Consider the following 19,789-nt stretch of genomic DNA (forward strand, 5'->3'; position numbering starts at 1 on the left):
GTGCATCAGAGACTGATACATGACATATTTTAATTCATGTATTTGTTCTCAGACGTCAGTGGTGTAGTTATCCATTGCATCTGTTTCTGTTGAGGGTGTTTGTGTTTTTGTCACTTCATCTTATGACTCATTATTTGTGGCATGATATGAACTTTACACCCTCCCCACCATTTCAGATATCCCCTCTGCCATCCAGAAGAGTTCATCTCCACAGTAAGTGTCCATCTTTTCAACGCATGTATCAATCCTAAGCTTCTTCATCTTTGTCACTGTACAGCAATTGGCTTTTGAAATGGCAACCTGAAGGGATGAAGTCTTCCTGTCTTCCTTCCTTAAATGTTCTCTTGTATTTTTTTTCTCCTAAGAGTTCACTCGCCTTCTGACAGTCCCAACAGTGTGCTGAAGTTAAAGCTATGCCCTCCCTTAAACTTCTTCCCCAATTCATCCTCTTATGATCGTACAGACGGTTCCTCGTTTGATAAAGGCAGCCGCAGTGAGTACCAGGATCAGAGAAAACAGCTTCTGTCCTCATCCTCTCCACCTCCACACTACACCCAGTTTGAGAGCCACTTTGGGGGATCTCCATCAACCACATCTGCTATTGAGTCCATTTCGAGAAGTCCTGATGGACGCTTTGTTATCCAACCAGTCCTAGAAATCCCCACACCAACCCACGTAAAAAAAAAACTCAAAAAGGAGAACAATGGATCGTTTAAAGAGTCCAACCAGTCAAAACCTGTTAGATCAGAGAGGGATAGACGGGGAAAGTTCCCTTCAGCATTGACAGTGGACTCTCCAGGTCCAGAAAGACCTCCTCACTCCCCAGGCAGAGTGAAGGCAATGGCCAGGAACTTCTCCCGTCATGGCTGTTTCTACTCTGATGATGAGCAGGGTTGCTCTGATGCATTGTTGGAAAGGGCCAGCTTTTATTCTGACTGTAGTGAAAAAAGGACAAGTGACTCACTAAAAAAATACCGGAGTGCCAGTCATAGGGAGGACATCCTTCCAAGCAGGAGAGATCAAGCTTTGGAGAGAGAGAGGCTGCTCCATCAGGAACATAACCACCCCATCAATGGAGACAGCCAGCTGACAGAGCCCAGCAATATGATTACTCAACTGGATGGTGAAAGAGAAAGGGACAACTTAGGCAAATGTTTAAAGTTAGTGAAGGAACGGGAGCAAATGGAGAGGCAGTTAGAACACTACACGTCCAGCAGAAGGGCACAGGCACATGAGCGAGAACAGAGGCGGGCAAACTCTGCAAGTCCTTTACGAAAATCGACAGGTGTTGAGTCTGAAGACCCTATTTGGAAGCCCCAAGACATCCATTTAAGGCAAAAAACTCGACCCAGCAGCCTGGCCCAGCGTGTATCGGACTATAGAAGGGGCTGTTATTTCGGCAACACCAGCAGTCCCATGGACAGACTTCCCTCTTTATCTTCCACATACATCCAGTGGGACATAAGTCCTGTGACGTCCCCCACCAGCCAGGTTCCCGTGCAGAGCCTGTCTGAAGGGAACACACCTCGCTCACTCTACCCTAATACACTTCAACAAGGCAGTGCCAATGTAGAAGATTCAGTGGCAGCAGATGTTTCTCATTCACCAGCAACACAATATACCTCTCTCTCAATTTTCTCTCCTACCAGGGACATACCCTCTCACAGTAGAACAGACCTCAGTGGGCCACACTCTAGACACCTGGAGAGTCACCTGGAAGAGGAGCAGGAGCTGCCCAACAGTACTTTAGTTGAGGAAGGATGGTTGCAAGAAAGAAAATTTGAAAAAGAGGCTCCAGCATTTAGATCAGTATCCTCTGCTCACTTCAGTCCTCAACCATCTGAGCTGCACCAAGTGGTGGCAGGAGAAGATATAGAGACTGGTCCTGACCAACATTACTTTGATCCCAGTAGTCAAAGTGTTACAGACATGGAGGAAGTAAGGGCTGTTCAAAAAGACAGACTGAGTCGTAATCCATCAGGCTGTTCTACATTGCCCTATGATCATCAGAAAGTAGGAGCAAAGGGAAAAGTCATAGTAAATGATGATTTCAGTTCCATATTGCCTAACAGCGAACAAGAGAAAGAGATTATCAGGGCTCGATCCAGAAAGAGTGACAAATGTGTCTTCAGTGAAAGCCCTAGTCGGATATCACCCCTGACCTTGTTGGAAAATGAGGCAGAAAGTGATCAGTCAAATTTCTCAGAATCAATTAAATATAAGCTTGCTCCTCAACCAGCCCGGATGTCCCCACTGCAGACAAGCACTATCCTGGAATACCTAAGTCTTCCGGGTTTCATTGAAATGAGTGTAGATGATCCTGTAGAAGTAACTGAGTCTTTGGAATCTGCTGAACCAACTGTCGAGGCAGAAACTGGGATACTGTTAAGAGATAAGCCTGACGTTGTGCCCAAAAGTTGGGAAAAACATGGTCAGGACCACTCTGAGACCAATATTAGTCAGCACAATGGGGCTGTTCATGAGCCTTGCACCCTCAACATTCCTGTAGAACATGATAAACCTGGAAGTATTCCAGTTTCTGAACCATGTTCACAATTAGAGGCAAGAGATACCTGTGATAAATCAGGTACCTCAGACACAAGCAATAAAGGTTTCTCACCATCTAAACAACAGGAAAAGAGTTCTCATCCTTTGCTTTCTCAGAGTTCAGGGTCTCAAAAACAAGAATTTTATCAACGTGCCACAGCACAGACTTTATTTAACACAGCTAAAAGCATTGCAGCAATAGTTTCCAAATGTCCAGACTCTACATCTGAACAATATCAAAGGGCTCAGAATCAGGGTGACCAAACAAACATGATATCCTCAAGGATCTATCAGGCTCCTGTGCCTTTCATGAAGAAATCAGTCAGCATTGGTCCAGGTAGGACCCTTTCTGGAGTTGGGCAACCACATCCTTTCCTAAAAAAGTCCATTAGTTTAGGTTCTAGAGGGGGACATTTAGAGAATCCTAGAACTTATGTCTCTGAGACCTGCTACAAAGACGAATTTCCCCATCCAGACATAAGGCTCAAATCATACAGTCTGGGTCGTACTCCTGCACATTACTATCCCATGTCTGGTTCATCATGGCGAGGGACAGTGCACTTTCAGCCTCTTACCAACTACAGTCTAGAGAGACGTCAGCATTTTGATAGAGCTGACATGCAGCCCCTCTACCACATACCTGGTCCCTCAGCCCCAGATCCACCACAACACATGGAATCATCCCTTCCTTCCAGGAGGAAATCAGATCCACGTCGACAGGGAACAGTTTTTCCAGATTCCTCTAGTTGGCCTCTGTCTTGTCAGGAAACACTCAGGTCAGTTCAGCATAAGTATGTCCCACAAGACCCCTCAAGACATTTTGGCCCTACCAGGCCAGTGGCCAGGGTGGACTACCTGTATCCTGCAGAACCAAGAATGGGTCCCCCAAGGCCTTTCCTACCCAGAGGTTACAGCTGGCCCTCACCATATCTTACATCGTTCCCCCGACGAGAGCAAGACTTTCCGAAACAGGTGGACAAAGGGATGGGTGCAACTAGGGGTTTCACAGAGACAGAAGGCCGAGATATAAGAGGTGATGGGGGCAGAGCCAGTTACGCTAGCCAGAGCAGTGGAAGGGGTAGTGTGGGACCGTATGGACACCTACGCCAGTCTCTCTCTATCACCCCAACCTTACTCAGCTCGCCAGAGACTACCGAGGAGAGTGAGATGCACAGGGCCGACAAAGATGTGAGAGAACAGAGGTCCAAAAGGTGAAGCTGACACACAAATGCATGAGGCTGTTACCTATTTCTTGTTTTGTTTTGTACAATTTAACATCACTGTCCTCTTGTACGTCTCACTGTGTATTGTTGCATATGTGTGTGTCTAGAAGAAATACCTCAGTAGATGAGAGTTACGAGTGGGATGCTGTCGAATGCTCTGTGGATCCCGACACACTGGAGGCCATGAAGATGGAGCGGCCCCATGCAGGTTTTGGTCGAGGCAGAGAGTTCAGGCAAGATCACCCCCGCTCCACTACTGGCCTCCAGGACTTCCAGAGTAAACGTAAGAACTTCATCCTTCACCTCTTTGAGCATGTTTGGTCATTCCCCACACCAAATGTAATGCCAAATGAAGTTTCCCTTGAACTGAACCAGTTTAACTTTACCCATCCTGCTCAATTTATCTTCCTTATCCTCCTCCTGCTCCTTTCCTCTACTCTCAGGCCTGTACTCCGTAAGCCCTCCCTTAGTATCCCAGCCTCCTCGGCACCGGTACAGTCATTCCCTTAGTGAGGCCCGCTTCAATGCCCTGAGACAGGAGTTCCAGGAGTACCGCAGAGCCCAGCAATTCTGCTCCCAAGACTCCTGCATCCCCCCTGACCCAGACTCTGACTCCAGCTCCGCACTTCTTTGAGAACCTTACCTTGGTCCGTTACCTCCCTTTAATTTCTTTGATCTATAATATCCATATTGATCTTTAACTTGTTTTAACTTAGGCTATCTGCATAATACTTCACTTTGTAGGCACTATAAAAACGTAATTTTTGATTTGTAATAGCATCGCTTAGAACTTCATTTGAACAACTTTAAAGGCAATTTTCTCAGTATTTAGATTTTTTTTGCACCCTCGGATTCCAGATATTCAAATAGTTGTATCTCGACCAAATATTGTCCTATCCTAACAAACCATACATCAATGGAAAGCTCATTTATTTATCTTTCAGATGATGTGTAAATCTCAATTTTGAGAAATTGACCCTTATGACTGGTTTTGTGGTCCATAGTCTCACACACACATGTTGGTATATGTGGTTTATGGGGACTCTCCATAGGTGTAATGGGTTTTATTCTGTACAAACTGTATTTTCTATTGCCCTACCCCAACCCTACACCTAACCCTCACAGGAAACTTTGTGCATTTTTGGATTTTCAAAATAACTAATTCTGTATGATTTATAAGCGTTTTGAATTACGGGGACACTAAAAATGTCCTCATAAACCACCTCCTCATTGTAATACCTGTGTCATACCCATGTCATTATACAAATTTGTGTCCTCATTAACCACACACACACACACATACACACACACACACACACACACACATACACACATATATATAACATATAAGATTCTGAAAGGGATATATTCACATTGTGTTAGCAGACATGTATAAAATGGCTTGCTTATTCCCATGGTAAATTCAATGCAAACCCAATGTTTATTTGTTGTATCTCTGGTAGGTAACTAACTACAATCCCTGTGCTTATATTTCCAGCGCATCCCAAGAAAGAAGACAAATTGGTTGCAAACCAAACAAATCATGAGAAAGCAAAGGATTCAGACTTGAATATCCTTGAGTAGCTTTGACATATACATCCTGTAGTAAAATAAAAAGCATTGCCATTATGCTGTAAAGGTGCATTCAGTTTCTAATGTTTTTTCTAAATCTGTATGGAGTAAAAGATAAGGATACAGAAGTACAGTTTTCAAAACTAATTAGAAGAGTTTTGATACAGATTTTGTATCTGAAATAAATATCCATTGTGGATAATGCACATGCTGGAAAAGAACTGTACTTCCAAAGGGTTTTATTACATTCTCCAATCAGCAGAACCAAAAAAAAAATAGTATGAGGTCTGCTTTGACAATCAGATACTGCAGCTAAGGAAACCTATTTTAAGCAACTGAAATATATAATGTTATATTTTACATATACATGAGTGCATGTATATCTGAATATAATGTTGCTGTTGCATATTTGTTTGCTCCACTGAGCTACAACCCTTTGTCGTTTTCATTTTGGTCAAGTCCCAAATTCTGTTATAATTTAAATAGAAAATTCAGTGCCAATTTTGAGTAAAGAAGCTTAGGCTCTTTTATACTCAGACTGTCCTCACAATTTATTTTTACTCTTTACTTTTTTTACTAACTTTCCAAAAAAGAAAAATATTTGCAGCCAGTTTTCTTCTATAATTCTTCTATAGCTGTTTCACTTGAATACAAAGAACTCTGAATGACATTGAAATGGATATTTAAAATGGCTGAATCAAAAAAATCCATATCTGACTCTTTGTCAGTCTGTGCTTAGAGTTGTAAATAGTTTATCTTTTCGTTTTTCATTTTGTACAACTGTTAATGGATGTTTCGACAACATGAACCTGTCTTATATTTAAGATACTGCTGTATATTTTTGTAATGCATTTAAAGGTTTCTTGACATTTTTGAAAATGATTTTAAAGTTTTGTTTAAAAAATAGTGTTTTATATATTCTCATGTATATATACATATATTTTAATAAATGTTTTCACTCATTTTTGTATGTTTGTGAAATAAAATGTCCCACTAAAATGTCGTAAGTTAGCTTTTCAGTTATTTACTATCATCTATTCATGTAGAGTGGGAGAAAAAGTCTATGCTAAATTATACATAGTACAACACAGGAGTTGCATTATATGCTTTTATTTATTTGCTCTCTGTATGTCCACATAATAGCGGATTCGGGTCAACCTAAAGTTAAGTGTGAAAGCTTTCTGGTGTCTTTCTTGCACCTCACGGAGATCACTTGGCAGTCATGCGCATGACGTGCTTGACCATGTTCCCGATGCCATCAAAGATGTAATGGTAGTGATAGTCAGTCTCCCACATGAAGGTTGGAGTGCTGATCACCTTGTTCTTCTCATCCACATAGGCCTCGTGAAATGGGCGGTTAAGGGAAAAATCATGTTTTACACCTTAAAAAATGAATAATACGTAAAAAAAAATTGTAAAAAATGAAAGTGAAAGGATATGTAAGGTTCACGGGTGTTGTGACGGGCCCCCATGCTCTTGACCGCCTGCACCATGGTGGTGTTGGGCCAGCGGCCCCAGCGGCTGCTCTCGTCACGTTCGTAACCCATCGTTACTTCCAGATTGGGCAGCACTCGGCACGCCAAGAGAGGAGCCATGCTGGACAGACTGAGCCAAAGACACAGCAGGATTCAGGTCAGTTGAAAAACATTTAAACAATTGAACTGAATCCTACAAGTGAAAATGCTTCTATTTTCCATTTTCCTGATTTAAAGCAACTGTGTGTAGCTTGTATATTTTTTTACTTTGGAGCCCCCTACAATTAAGTGAGTGGAATTCAAGGTTGTAATTACAGAAGATGATAGGTAAAGCGATAGGTTTTTTTTGTATACCCGCAAACTTAGTCCAAGAAAAGACATTTGGTGCATTTGTCATTACTAGAATATATATATTATAGGATTTATAAAAATTTAGGTGAAGCAAGAACATTTGTCCCTCTATACCCAACAGTGATCAGTGTCACTAATTTGATTAGTGACCTAGAAATGGTGCAGTCTTACATAGTTGTCATCGCCCCAATTGTATGTAATATAAAACAGGATTAAATTCAGATCTTATATTCAAAGTTTTAATATTTTAGAGTCATATACCCAATGGGTTTGCGAGCGCGGTGGAAGTCCTTCATGATTCTTTCCACGTCATTATTCAGCTTGCAGTCTTTCCCATCTTTGCTGAAGGTGGACCTGTTCATGAAATAAAAAGTAAGCAAAAAATGTGTATAATTATTGTATATTTAAACATGACGTGAGGAAGAGAAATGAAGAATGAAAAATATTTTTTTTTCTCCCGAATCAACCCTACACTTCTTGAAACCTTGGTACTTTCTCACTTCAGATCTTCATCTTCTAAAGGTGCTGAAGTGTAATTATTCTCTCTGAAACCGGATTGGGCTCAGACGCGGATTAGTCTCATCCTTTATTCCCACTTAGCCTTAACCAATTGTTTGCTAATAGTGAAACATGATAAGAGGATTTTCACTCCAGGAATAGAGATAGATCTGGGGTGACTGATAGTCAAAAGGCCAATCCGCACATAATCTGAGGGTCATCAAACTTTAAGTATGTTTAGATGGACTCCATAGTGACTCTTGATGGTCTATATTAATATCTCGCCTGTCAGGATAATGCACTTCTGTTGGCATGGTTTTCTTTTCAATAACACTTATATTTGCATTAGCATTCATCAGCTAAAAGACTGTCTCTCTCACAGGTTCTTGACTATCCCGTGGCCTCCAGGGAAGATGACGGCGTCAAAGCTGCTGACGTCCAGTTTGGACAGATCGTTCATCTGCATCGTGCCCTGACCATGGCTGAATCTTGCAGACTCCATCATCATGTTCCTGTGGAGAGAGAACTGTTTGGTATCAGATGGTACTTTAAAACATACTTTAATAGGAACGATCACTACAATCATGTAATGCTCTTGCAAAAAATCCCATGCAGCACATGCAAAAAGCAATGACATGATGTTTCCTTGGTACTTTTATTTGTTATAGTTACACAAGATGAGTGAAGTGCGCAGAATGGGAATATGAAAGGTTGTGTAAATCGTATATTTAATGTTATATTTCATTTTAATGATGTCTACCTGTTGTCACTTGATGAGGGCTGCATCTTCATGTGGTCCATGACGTGCATTTGCTGCTGGTTTGGGGCAAAGATCTGAAAACGGGCTCCATTACGGCTCAAATGGTACATGGTGCTTCAAAGAGATAGGGCGTTATTTATTAATGATATTTTCAAGGATACTTGCTTCGGATTAGTCAATTACAGCATTTAACCGTCAAAATATTTGTAAACTCAGGCATTGAAATAAACCAGGTAACCAAGATAATTAATTTCAGGCAAAAATTATTTTTATAAGGTTATTATTTGGCAAATAGTCAATTATTAGTGATTATGACAGAGTGACTGTATATTATCTAATACATTGTCCACACAGGTCTGTAAATTATAAAAATATAAGAGCAGACAGACATGCTTTAAATGGTGCTACTGCAAGAGCCCTTCTGCTGCACAGCCAAAAAAAAATAAAAATAAAAAGATTACAAAAGTTATTACTTCTCCAATGCATAAGATGTTTCTCAAGAAAAATATCTCAGATCTATTTTTACCTCATTTGCAAATTGTATTTTCTTGATTTAGTCAGAAATATGACAAAATGACTGATTCATTCTGGGTTTTTTATTCTGTTTTTTGTTTTTGTTTGTTTTTTTGGTTTAACACAAATATATTTCTCAAGGGGAACCAAAACTAAATGTAATCTCAGTCTTATCTGACACAGCTGGCTTGGAAAGTAAATGTGGCAACACTACAATAAGGTTTCATTTGTAAACATTAGTTAACATGAACTAAGAATTAACCATACTTTTATTGCACTTATTATTCTTAGTTAATGTTAATCTCATCATTTACTACTGCATTATTACAGTAACTTAATGCACTGGACTAACACGAATATTTGTAACTAATATTATTAAATGTTGTAAAATTGATTGCTCATTGTTAGTTTATGTTAAGACCTTATTGTAAATGGAGCTTGTTTTAAGGATTCTTCTATTTTATTGATAATTGCTAAAAATAATGATCTTTTGAAGTGCACACTGGTGAATACTTACTATGCAGCCTCATGGATGTCAGTTCCGTCCCACCAACCACAGCCTGAGAAAACCTTCAAAAGCAAATCCAGTTACAAATTCAGAACCAAACAGAGACTATATCTTTCAGCGAACAATTAAATCAAGCCTGAATGCTTCCATTTTTGAATGCATCTTCATTTTAATGCACCAGTTTATTTGTTTGGAGCATCTGATGTTCTTACCACAGCGACGTTGGTGTTGCCCCAGTTGCCCCAGTCTCCCCCATGATGCATCAGGCAGGCGGGTTGGCGCACCAGCATGGCTGCGGCCTGCTTGGCGAGGTGTGCCCGTGAAGCCAACATGATCACACTGCTGAGTTTACAACACAGAGATCAACCGCTAGAGAGCTGTGCAGACTGAACTCAGTGTGCCCAATCCTGCAGCAGATGAAGCTCAGCTCTTTTATACTAATGTTGAATGTGAGACGTCACTCTGTAAGCTATGCTTCTGAGAAGATAAGATACTTTGTCTGAACACCCTTTTCCTTTCTTCATTGCTTATCTAATAATACCTTCCTCAATTATCTTATTACCTTAAGTCATTTGGTCAACAGCCATCCGTTGATGCTTTGCTGGGGCAGCGGGCATTTTTACCTGCATTTACCTCTTTAAACAGTCTGTTTGTCTGACCCGTCTGACCTTTGACCCGTCTGACCTTTGGCCTCACTTGCAGTTCCACAGTTGTTTAGTTGCTTGATTTAATGTTGATAAATTGTGTAGTTGCCTAAACTCTTGAACAGTTATAATAATAATAAAATATGCATTTATAAGTAATATATACAATATTATTATTTATTTATTTAAATGCATAAGATTTTAGGCAACTTCACAATTTATTATATATAATATAATATATATATAAATTATTATTTAGGGTCCACACTGACAAACTTTTTAAAGTTTTTATTAAAATAAGAACTGGTGCCTTGGCAATAAGTTACAATAACAATAATTATTTCAATCTTTTCAAACTTTACAAGCAAAGTGTTACTGAAATGTTTTCTTGTGTAAAGTGAATTAGAGAAACGTGTTGTTTGAGGCATCTTGAGCATCTGATTGAATTGAACTGAATGAGATAGTGCCCTCTAAAACCCATTACTTAATAAGGCTCTTAAACACAGTAATACTATGTGGTGTCTGCTGAAGGCCTGGGCATGGATCCAGTTGCTGGAACTCATCAGTTAGAGATCCTACAGGAGACTATAAGACCTTCTCAATGGCCATATTACACTAGCGCACTACAGAGGAAACATACTCGGCCTTAGTGAAGAAATGAACACTTACAGGTCCCTGCATGAGTCCAGGACTAACAACAGAAACAAGAACTCTACAGAAATAATAACACATAATAAAATGTTGCTGTTGCATTTATTTAAAGAGAGTTAAATTAGAATTTAGACCGCATTGCTTTCTGAAACCTCAAGGGGAACGCACATTTTAGTGTATCTCATCAAAACCAGGTTTTATAAGAGATTTGAATGTATATATATTGTGTCTGTCTCTAGAGATCTTCCTGTTGAAGGACGGCCAGCTTAGCTCTCGTCTCGTCTTTGACATTTGGCTGCTTCTCTGGAAAGAGTCTTATTTAGTTCATTAGGGAATCAAACGTGATCAACAGCCATTCACTCATTCCTCGCGTCTCTGTGGTGAAGAAAAAAATACATATTTTTGATCTTCCTTCAGCTCATAGACAGACCGAATGAAAAGTTTAAGGCTTTTTATAGGGTGAATAAAAGACAGAAGCGTAAGACCTTCTAATCAGCAAACAGGAAGACCCAATGACAGAAGCACTGCAGAGGAGGGTTAAGAGTTCAGCGCTCTCCTGAGACGCAGTCTGTGCACGTCCTGCGCTCTCCTCTGCCGCTCGGACATGCTGCTGCTGAGACTGTGCTTGATGGCTGGGAGAAGCACAGGTTCTCCTTTACCCGACCGATCCAGAATCCTGGGGGAAAAAATCAGAGCTAGGGACTGTCTGTGGTATTCTGTGATGATGATGATGATGATGATGATGATGATGATGATGATGATAGAAAAGCCAGCCTACTGTTTCTTTGGGAGTGGTTTGAGAGGTAGTTTTGGAAGATGCTCGAAGACCTCACCCCTAAAAAAGAATCATGTGTTTAAATGTGCAACTAATGTGCCAATCATTTTACAGATGAGGCATATAGAATTATATTATGCTATAATTAAATAACAGGGAAAGTAGGTGAACCTCACAAAAAAAAATACGTCCAGGTCACATTTCACCCAAAAATCTAAAGAAAAAAGAAATTATATTGTATCAACTCAATAAAGCCTGTTTTAAGAGCATTACATTTTGTTGTACTCTGTTCAAGTGTTGTTATTATAATAATTATTATTATAGTATGCAATGTAGTTCCATTTGTGCTTTACAATTTTAGTTTAAAAAATATTGTGTTTACATTTAATGTAAAATATAAGTTTATTTCTTTATTTTTTAAATGATAAAAATGATAATGATAATTGTAATATAATTGTAATTAATATTATTAAAAAACATAGTCTGCATTATGTATACTCCCATAAATACTTCTAATTACTATAAAAAATATATTACAATTCTATTAAAAATGATGCGCATATATAAATAATATAATTAAAGATAAATGTACATAAATATAATATAGTAATATAAAAGTATTTACTATATATATATATATATATATATATATATATATATATATATATATATATAAATAATTTTATATTAATAAAAAATAAAGAAATTTATTTCTATTGGGATTTTAATTATATTTAATAATATATTTCTATAGATTGTGGTGTAAAATATGACCGTTTTCGTGAGATTCACTCTGTATAACTGCACCTGCTGTTGTCACAGAGCGAGGCTCTTGTGAGAGAGAAAGCTTCAGCAGCTGATCTGTTCTTGGAGGTGATTTCTCTGAGGACCGTCTTGATCCGCAGCAGCTGAGTGAGGAACAAGAGTGTGAAGCATGGATATACGAATCACGACAGACGTGATGACGCGCTGCTGACCTCCTGATTCTGCGCGGTGTTGGTGTGATGGAGCTGGCGGATGAGGAGCTCACACTCTTTCAGCGTCGGGGTGCGGGGCTGCTGGGACGGGCTGCAGGTGATCCTGAGAGGCAGCAGAGACGTGACTGCGCCTCCTCCTGCCGCCTCACATGCCTCCTCCGAGCTGGAGCGGGTCACAGCAGAAGGACCAGTGATTTAGATGACAAAGTGAGGTCAGTTAATCAGAGATGCTTACTCAAGGGTTAAAGAGATTCAGCACCTGATGAATCCACACTGGGAATTCTTCTCCACTGAACCATCACTGCTGGATTTGGAGGAATTACTGTTGGACCATATGCACTCTGTGTGGGGCACACATTAGAGTCTACTAGAACTACAGTCAGAACTATAAAGAACAATCTGTTAGCAGAAATAAAATAAACATTATCTGAAATAAATATATAGTTTTATATAAATATATTAAATTTACAGATTTCACAAAATAAAATGTATATGATTTTCTTTTATTATGTTTTAAATATATTTAATTTCAGCTAGTTGCCAAGTCAACATCAAACTGAAACAAAAATAAATTAAAATTATATCAGTATGTTTCAAAACTAATAAAAATGGCAGAAACACACAACAAAATGATGAAGATTTTTAATTTTTATTTTTAAATATGAAAATGAAAAAACTAAAATATTAATAAAAACTGCTGAAAAGAATCTTATTAAAGAACCTAACTAATAAAAATGGCAAAACACCAAAATAACTAAAACATTTTAATTCAAATAAAAAAAATTTAAAAATAAAACTAATTAAAAGTGTTAACAAGTACAAAAGTACTAAAATTACACTGAGTGTCAGTTTACAGTAAACAACAAAACTAGAAAAAACAAGAAGAAATAAGATCTTTCCTCTGAACAAGTTAGGTCTTTAAGGGTCTTTCTAAAGCAAACTTCATTGCTTCATTACTCATGCCTCATTGCATGAGTATATTATGAATATATTTCTGAAAGAATAGGCTTGATTAAACCAAAGCTTACCTTTTGGAGAATTTTCATGTTCCATAATCAGCTTATACTGTAATTCTGTAAAAGAAAAAGTGAATATGCAAATGTGCATCTTAAAACACTTTTAAGTGTTCGCTTTAGAATGCCAGCCAATTTGCATCTTCATTAATTGATATATTTGTTTTTTAAAATATAAAAAAAAAAAAAATAGATTTGGCATTTGAAATTGAAATAAAAATATCATGTCGATATTACATTTAATATAACTTTTTTGTTCCTCAATCAGGTTTCCGCTCTTCCTTACATCATGTTTGAGGAACTGACATCATCAGCAGCCTTATGATCTCATGCATCAAACAGAAGTAAGTTTGTTTTACAGCCTTTATCAGTATTTCATTGCGTCTGGCCTCAATATTTCAAGCAGTTTAGCTACCTTCTCTGTTAAAATGCCAGTGTTTCTTAAGATGGACTGCAGTGCAGCAGCAGAGGCACACCTTTATTAACACGCTTCAGATCTTCAATCTCTGCGTGCAGTCTCTCCAGCGTGTCTTTATGCTGTTGTTGGAGGAACAGAACATCCTTCTCCAGGGAGGTGATGCTCGTGCTGGGTGCATCTGTCCTGGGCTCAGCAGCTGACTTCTGGCTCTTGAAGCCCACAGCTGGAGATCTGACCATACAGTCACTGGACAGCAGTCTGGGGTATCTGACACGGTCCAGATCTCGAACCCTGGTCCAGCTGGGCAGATTTCGCAGGGGTGGCAGATTACTGGAGGACATGGTGCTACTGAGATGATGAATAGGCTATTATTAGATTAATACTTTATGGATCTTTCTGTTTATAAACGCAATGTGGACCTTACATGAGACAAAGATCAATCCATAAGCACATTTTAACGCTGAAAACTGTTCATTTTATCAAAACATATGCTATATATTTTCTAAAATGTAGCTGTATAATACGGCTCTGGCTTTATTTACATACAACATACCTCATTTGCATAATCGATGCTCGAGCTGATTTCGTCATCCATTACTTCCCAGACAATATTTACTGAACATTCGATCAAACGAAGCCTATTTATATGAATAATTAATCAATCTGAGAACATTTAAACGGACATTTCTTCAAAAGAATGTCATTTATCGTCTTTTTTCTTTTAGATGGAATGCCGGTGTCGCTTCCTGGGTGAATCAAACGTTGCTATGGCTACCGCGCGCATTGATTACGACGTGCACGCGCATTGAGGAAACACGCACGCACACAATATTTGGACTCCATTATTTTATTTATATATTTTTTTCATTTATTTTCCATGTCAGTAAACGTATTTCAAATGAAACACAGAAAGGAAATGTAAAATAATCTATATATTAAAAAAAACACCAGATTACTAGATAAACAACCAAAACTATATGTAAAAGAGAACAGCATGTGTGAAATCTCAACAATTACAGTCCATTTATGCAACACATGTCATGCAGTGACTTTATCAAAAATAAACAGACCAGAGCAAAAGCTAGATGAGCGAATCGTGGATACAATCATGACAAATATGTTAAGACTCGTTGATCGCTCACAACATTACTATCAAAACACAGCAAACACAATTTCAATAAAATAAAATAAATCTAATGAATATAGAAAACACTCACAATGTGAGGTCGGCAAACCTGAATGCCTCCAAATCACAGGTAATTAAAATTTTTGCTTTCTAGTTTCTTTGAGAGTCTACTTCTTCCAGATAATAAATCATTTTTCCATCCATCTGTGAGTTAAAGTAACATTACAAAAACTGATTACATTTTTTTTTTATGCAATGGGATACATCCAGAAGTGTGCATATACGGACTATTGATGAATTAAAATAAATTAAAGGATACTTTGATACCTAGCATGATTTTAAAAAGTCAAAAGTGCAGCTCAACATTTAAAATGGAAAACGTGATAAACCTGTGATGAAGCAAAAAAAAATTAAAAAAGACAAATCTTTAGAAAAAAATAAAATGAACTCCCCACAGTTTAGTGTGCCAAAGAGGCTCCTGGGAAATGCATCTTCAACAAGCATTATGCTGAGATGCTGTACATATTTCAAGTCTTTATTTAATAATAAAGCATGGCGAAAAAGCAAAAATCTGTGGGGTTTTATCGCCAGATACATGCAAACAACTGCAAGATGTATTCGAATGGAATCCTACAAGCAATGGCATAATTATTCTCTTTGTTTTATTCCATGCACGCAAGCTCTATCTGCCAAAGTAAGACGCTCATTTAAATGTGTGCATGGATTTGGGCATTGGGCATGATCTGGAATACTGAATATATAGTAGTTTTTGATGGCACACCTAAAATCTGAACATCATTTCTCTACATGAAGGCCAAAGGATGGCTTAGGGGATGCGTGGGGCGACAGTGGCTGGATATCAGGGTGTATATGCCGGCGGAGGCTGGAATTGGTTGGCAATGTCATAGTCAGCTGGGTACGTTTCACTGCTCTCCTCCATCTCTGAGAGGAGCTCCAGGGCCTGCTCCTCCTCCTCGGTGGGGTAATGACGGAGCAGGTTGGCCGCCGTGGCTAAAATGGAGGCTCCGCCTGCACCGGCCACCAGGTAGAAGCTGATGGCAAAAGTGACGTAGATGAGTGAGCCGTGGTATTTCTTGTGCTGCTGCTGCAGGGACAGAATCAGTTCAGAAGCCCAGTAGCAGAAGCCGATGACTGTAGCACACTGGAGCACTGCAATACAGAGATTCATGACAACATAAAGGGACAGTTCTCCAGTTAAATGAAAAGGTAATTTAACCCTTGAAAATCCTTTACCTAATTTGGTGTTCCCATTAAAAATTGCTTGTGTGTCTCTCATTATGCTATGTTTTCATTAGATCTTGGATTCAATCTTTATATCAGCTTGTCTTCTTTCAATTAACCTCATGAACAGTTAAATGTTCCCCACTTAGGCAATAAAAACGTGCAATATCCTTATATTTATTTTATTAAAAATGTGTAATATCCTTATATTTATTTGTTATCCCTCCATCCTAGTACATCCCTGCATCTCACTCTATTCTATTCCATTATCATCTATAGCACAACAATTTATACAAATTATTTATAAGCCTTTTTTTTTTTTTTGTCTGTGTGTTATTTTTTCCGTGCACTGGAAGCTTATGACACTAAAACAAATTCCTTGTACGCGCAAGCATACTTGGCAATAAAGCTCTTTCTGATTCTGAATTAGAATTCTTTTTAAATCTCTTATGAGAACTGATTGGTTGTACAGTAGGTCTCACTGAACTGAGCATACAGCTCAGAATTTGAGTGAAAAAGCATTATTCATGCATAACTTTTGTAATGTTCACTCAAAAACTGAGGTCCATGTGCTCAGAACAATGAGGCCTATGATTAAACAGTTTCAAAAAGAAATATAAAACATATTAATCATTTAAAGTAATTCAAAGAAAACAAGCTGACAAAAAGAGATTTAGTTATTATATAGCATTATGAGAGATTTATATGCCATTTTTTGTAGGCTCTTCAATTTTGATGATCGGGAACACCACAAGTGTCACAAGATTGGGGGGAATCCTAATAAATTATAAAGTTGTTATACCCTGTGTGAGCAAAGTCAGCAAGTTTCAGTCCAATTATTAATTCCAAAATTGAATCCGTTTATCACATAAAGTAACTGTATCTCTCCACAAGACTTGTATTAAACCACTCAATACATTATGGATGCATTTATGATTCCTTTTTTGGTGTCAGGGACTTTCAATGGAGGAACAGAAACCCCTCAGGATTTATTAACAATAGTCTAACAGTTTTGGAACTACATTAAGGGTGAGTAAATGATGACAGCATTTTCATTTTTGAATAAACTATACATGTAATACTACAAAAAATAACTATATTCATACTAAGACCTAAATCCGTCATGAATTCGTACCTGTGAGGATGTGAGCGAAAGCGTATCTGCGTGTGATCTTGAGGGCTGGATGTTTGGGTCCAAAGACATCCAACAGAAAGGCCGTGAGGCTGCACAAAATGCCCAAGAAACAGAAAGCAGCAATGACCCGCATGAGCAGGATGGACTGAGAGTTGATACAGTAATCTGAGAGAGAATGAACAAAACAGTTGATCATTAAAATTGCAAGTACAAGAACTCAATTTTTGCCTTCAAAATGTAATCAGTGCACACTTCCCTTCAAAAGTTGGATTGCGGTTTCCACAAAAATACGCAAAAATTGCTGTTTCCAGCATTACTGATAATGATAATAAGTTTCTTGAGCAGAAAATCTGAATTTCAGAATGATTTCTGAAGGATCATGTGACACTGAAGACTGTTTTAATGATCACAGCAAGAAACTACAATTTAAATCCATACAGTGGTTTACACTGTAGTAATATTTCACAATTATTTTTGATCAAATAAATGACGCCTTGGTGAGCAGAAGAGACTTTTTCGAAAATGTAAGGTAGTGTATCTAAGTTTTTTTCTGATACCAACCCTTGATGAGTTTGTCATCTACATATCCCAGGACATCTGCGACACCGAGCTCTTGTCTGGGACAGTTTCCACCATGGACACGGAGCCAGGCTGGTTCTGCCAGGGCCGTACAGAGTGCAGTGATTGAAAGCGCCCCGGGCAGCGCCGAGGCTAAACTCCGCTCTGGATGTTTAGGTAGAGCTGTTCCAGCTCTCCTCCTCCGGTTTCCTGGCGCAGCTGTTCCCGGGGGTGCGTACATGCTCATAAACCCTTTGAAAAGCCTGGATTAAAAAAATAAAACTCAAATATACTGGAGTGAGTGTGGACAGATCTCGGGTTTCTTGACCTCCGCCGGGCACTACAGACAAAAAAGAAAATCAAAACAAAAATCATGTTACAGTAATCTGGAGCCAAACTTGAGACTAAGAGTGTTTTAAAACCTGTTAACTGTCACCCCGTCCCGAATACAGGATGCCTACGTTTACTTCACTATATTACAATTAAATCCTAATCTAATCATAACAAACTATATATCGTTGGAAAGGTCTAAGACTCCTAAATAGATATTTTACCAATCCTTTTTTGTTAAAAATTATGTAGGAAAAGTAATAGATTAATTTATGGCAAGAGTGCACCTCAAAAACCAACATCATAACAGGAGTTCTGACCTTTGTCAAAAAAAGTCTTCTTTGTTGCCTTTTTCTCTATCACACTTTAGAAATCATCAGAAATGATATATCACTTGAAAACATAAACTCTCAAAATTCAACCTTTGAAACCCATTTTAAAATCAAACATTGCATTACCATGAAAAAGGTGCATCAAAATCATGTTACAAAATGTTTTCAGTCATGAATTATAAACATTTAGGTTTGGTTTATGCACTTTCAAGTCTATGTTCAAAAATGTGAGTGACAGTTAACAGGTTAATTCATGGAAATAACTAAAAACTGACTAGAACAGAAAGAAGACATTTGTAGTATGTATTAGTAGCAAGTATGATAACTTTTAATCATTATTATGTTGTAAACTAATTATAAATGATTAATTACTGGTCAGAATAAACAGAATAATAAAAAAATTCAATCTTACAGTTGTATAACAAAAGATTAATAGTATTATATATGTTTTATTTAAACGGTATATTTACCTGTTTGCTGAAACTGAAGCTCCTCAGTCAGTTTTTAATCAAATTTGATCATTGGCCTTCACAACACACAGAAAACCCTTTAAAACCTTCTCAGATCCCACCGAGATATAAAACAACTTAGTAAAACAAACATATACTGTGTTCAGTGTCAGATTCCCTCTGGGCTCCGCTATATCGGTGTCATTTTCGGGTGTTTTATTGTTGGTTTCGGGTAAAAAACGTAAACAATAGTCCGTCCACTTCCTCCATCAGACGGAGAGAGCCTCTCCTCGGACTTCCGTTTCCTCTTCGTCTTGCGTTTGAACCAATCAGACGTGTGCTTCAGCTGACGTCAGTTCTCGGGCACATGCATGACGTTTAATGTGAAGAATCGAAACTAGTAACTGATTACATGTAATCTGTATTACGTAATCAAATTACAAAAATTAAGTACTTGTAATTAGATTAAATTACATTTTAAAATAATCGTAATCAGACTACAGTACTTTTTTATTGATTACATATTATTCACATAATAGCAAAAGATTACTCATAATTCATAATTCTACTCATGATTCTCCTCAATTCCTCTTTTTCATTTTTGAAATGGTCCTTTTTAAAATAGCCTACCGCTAATTAAGGATCACATTTGCATGTTCACAGGTCTGTGACGTCGGTTAATGGTCACGTGA

General features: G+C 38.2%; 4 protein-coding genes across 6 annotated transcripts in view; 1 reads left to right on the forward strand and 3 right to left on the reverse strand.

Annotated features, from left to right (window-relative positions):
* igsf9b (immunoglobulin superfamily, member 9b) overlaps positions 1-5,412 on the forward strand; it is a 38,386-nt gene extending 32,974 nt beyond the window's left edge. For both annotated transcript variants that reach the window (XM_052604909.1, XM_052604910.1), the window contains 5 exons: positions 177-213; positions 366-3,758; positions 3,878-4,053; positions 4,214-4,417; positions 5,269-5,412. In XM_052604909.1, the coding sequence (XP_052460869.1) occupies positions 177-213; positions 366-3,758; positions 3,878-4,053; positions 4,214-4,404 (3,797 nt within the window). In that variant the 3' untranslated portion in view covers positions 4,405-4,417; positions 5,269-5,412. The remainder of the gene's footprint in view (positions 1-176; positions 214-365; positions 3,759-3,877; positions 4,054-4,213; positions 4,418-5,268) is intronic.
* Positions 5,413-6,436: 1,024 nt separating this feature from the next.
* gatd3l (glutamine amidotransferase class 1 domain containing 3, like) lies at positions 6,437-9,865 on the reverse strand. Its single transcript, XM_052604941.1, has 7 exons — positions 9,660-9,865; positions 9,457-9,509; positions 8,427-8,540; positions 8,047-8,178; positions 7,430-7,522; positions 6,782-6,947; positions 6,437-6,686 (listed from the first exon to the last, which is right to left on the reverse strand). The coding sequence occupies exons 1-7, from the start codon at positions 9,777-9,779 to the stop codon at positions 6,552-6,554; spliced, it is 813 nt and encodes a 270-aa protein (XP_052460901.1). The 5' UTR covers positions 9,780-9,865; the 3' UTR covers positions 6,437-6,551.
* Positions 9,866-10,447: 582 nt separating this feature from the next.
* On the reverse strand, positions 10,448-14,694 carry LOC128019002 (coiled-coil domain-containing protein 74A). Of its 2 annotated transcripts, XR_008185026.1 has the most exons (9): positions 14,479-14,694; positions 13,984-14,273; positions 13,523-13,567; positions 12,754-12,835; positions 12,495-12,657; positions 12,325-12,425; positions 11,521-11,577; positions 11,228-11,418; positions 10,448-11,117 (listed from the first exon to the last, which is right to left on the reverse strand). XR_008185026.1 is itself a non-coding variant. In XM_052604940.1 (8 exons), the coding sequence occupies exons 1-8, from the start codon at positions 14,514-14,516 to the stop codon at positions 11,280-11,282; spliced, it is 915 nt and encodes a 304-aa protein (XP_052460900.1). In that variant the 5' UTR covers positions 14,517-14,668; the 3' UTR covers positions 11,172-11,279. The 2 variants fall into 2 exon arrangements, 1 of the variants encoding a protein (XP_052460900.1); XM_052604940.1 differs by lacking the exon at positions 10,448-11,117 and having other exon boundaries at positions 11,172-11,418; positions 14,479-14,668.
* Positions 14,695-14,756: 62 nt separating this feature from the next.
* tmem127 (transmembrane protein 127) lies at positions 14,757-19,400 on the reverse strand. Its single transcript, XM_052604943.1, has 4 exons — positions 19,119-19,400; positions 17,990-18,326; positions 17,429-17,593; positions 14,757-16,221 (listed from the first exon to the last, which is right to left on the reverse strand). The coding sequence occupies exons 2-4, from the start codon at positions 18,231-18,233 to the stop codon at positions 15,911-15,913; spliced, it is 720 nt and encodes a 239-aa protein (XP_052460903.1). The 5' UTR covers positions 18,234-18,326; positions 19,119-19,400; the 3' UTR covers positions 14,757-15,910.
* Positions 19,401-19,789: the final 389 nt, after the last annotated feature.

This window comes from Carassius gibelio, chromosome A8, assembly GCF_023724105.1.
Source record: "Carassius gibelio isolate Cgi1373 ecotype wild population from Czech Republic chromosome A8, carGib1.2-hapl.c, whole genome shotgun sequence".
Taxonomy (NCBI): domain Eukaryota; kingdom Metazoa; phylum Chordata; class Actinopteri; order Cypriniformes; family Cyprinidae; genus Carassius; species Carassius gibelio.

Coding starts and splice junctions, on each gene's coding strand:
- tmem127 (XM_052604943.1), bottom strand. CDS start 18,233: ATGAGCATGTACGCACCCCCGGGAACAGCTGCGCCAGGAAACCGGAGG. Junction 17,594..17,989: donor AGATGACAAACTCATCAAGG/GTTGGTATCAGA, acceptor ATTCTCTCTCAG/ATTACTGTATCAACTCTCAG. Junction 16,222..17,428: donor TTTCGCTCACATCCTCACAG/GTACGAATTCAT, acceptor TCTGTATTGCAG/TGCTCCAGTGTGCTACAGTC.
- gatd3l (XM_052604941.1), bottom strand. CDS start 9,779: ATGTTGGCTTCACGGGCACACCTCGCCAAGCAGGCCGCAGCCATGCTG. Junction 9,510..9,659: donor GCAACACCAACGTCGCTGTG/GTAAGAACATCA, acceptor TTGCTTTTGAAG/GTTTTCTCAGGCTGTGGTTG. Junction 7,523..8,046: donor CACGGGATAGTCAAGAACCT/GTGAGAGAGACA, acceptor TTTCATGAACAG/GTCCACCTTCAGCAAAGATG.
- LOC128019002 (XM_052604940.1), bottom strand. CDS start 14,516: ATGACGAAATCAGCTCGAGCATCGATTATGCAAATGAG. Junction 12,836..13,522: donor ACATGAAAATTCTCCAAAAG/GTAAGCTTTGGT, acceptor TGCCCCACACAG/AGTGCATATGGTCCAACAGT. Junction 11,419..11,520: donor AAACCACTCCCAAAGAAACA/GTAGGCTGGCTT, acceptor TTTTTCCCCCAG/GATTCTGGATCGGTCGGGTA.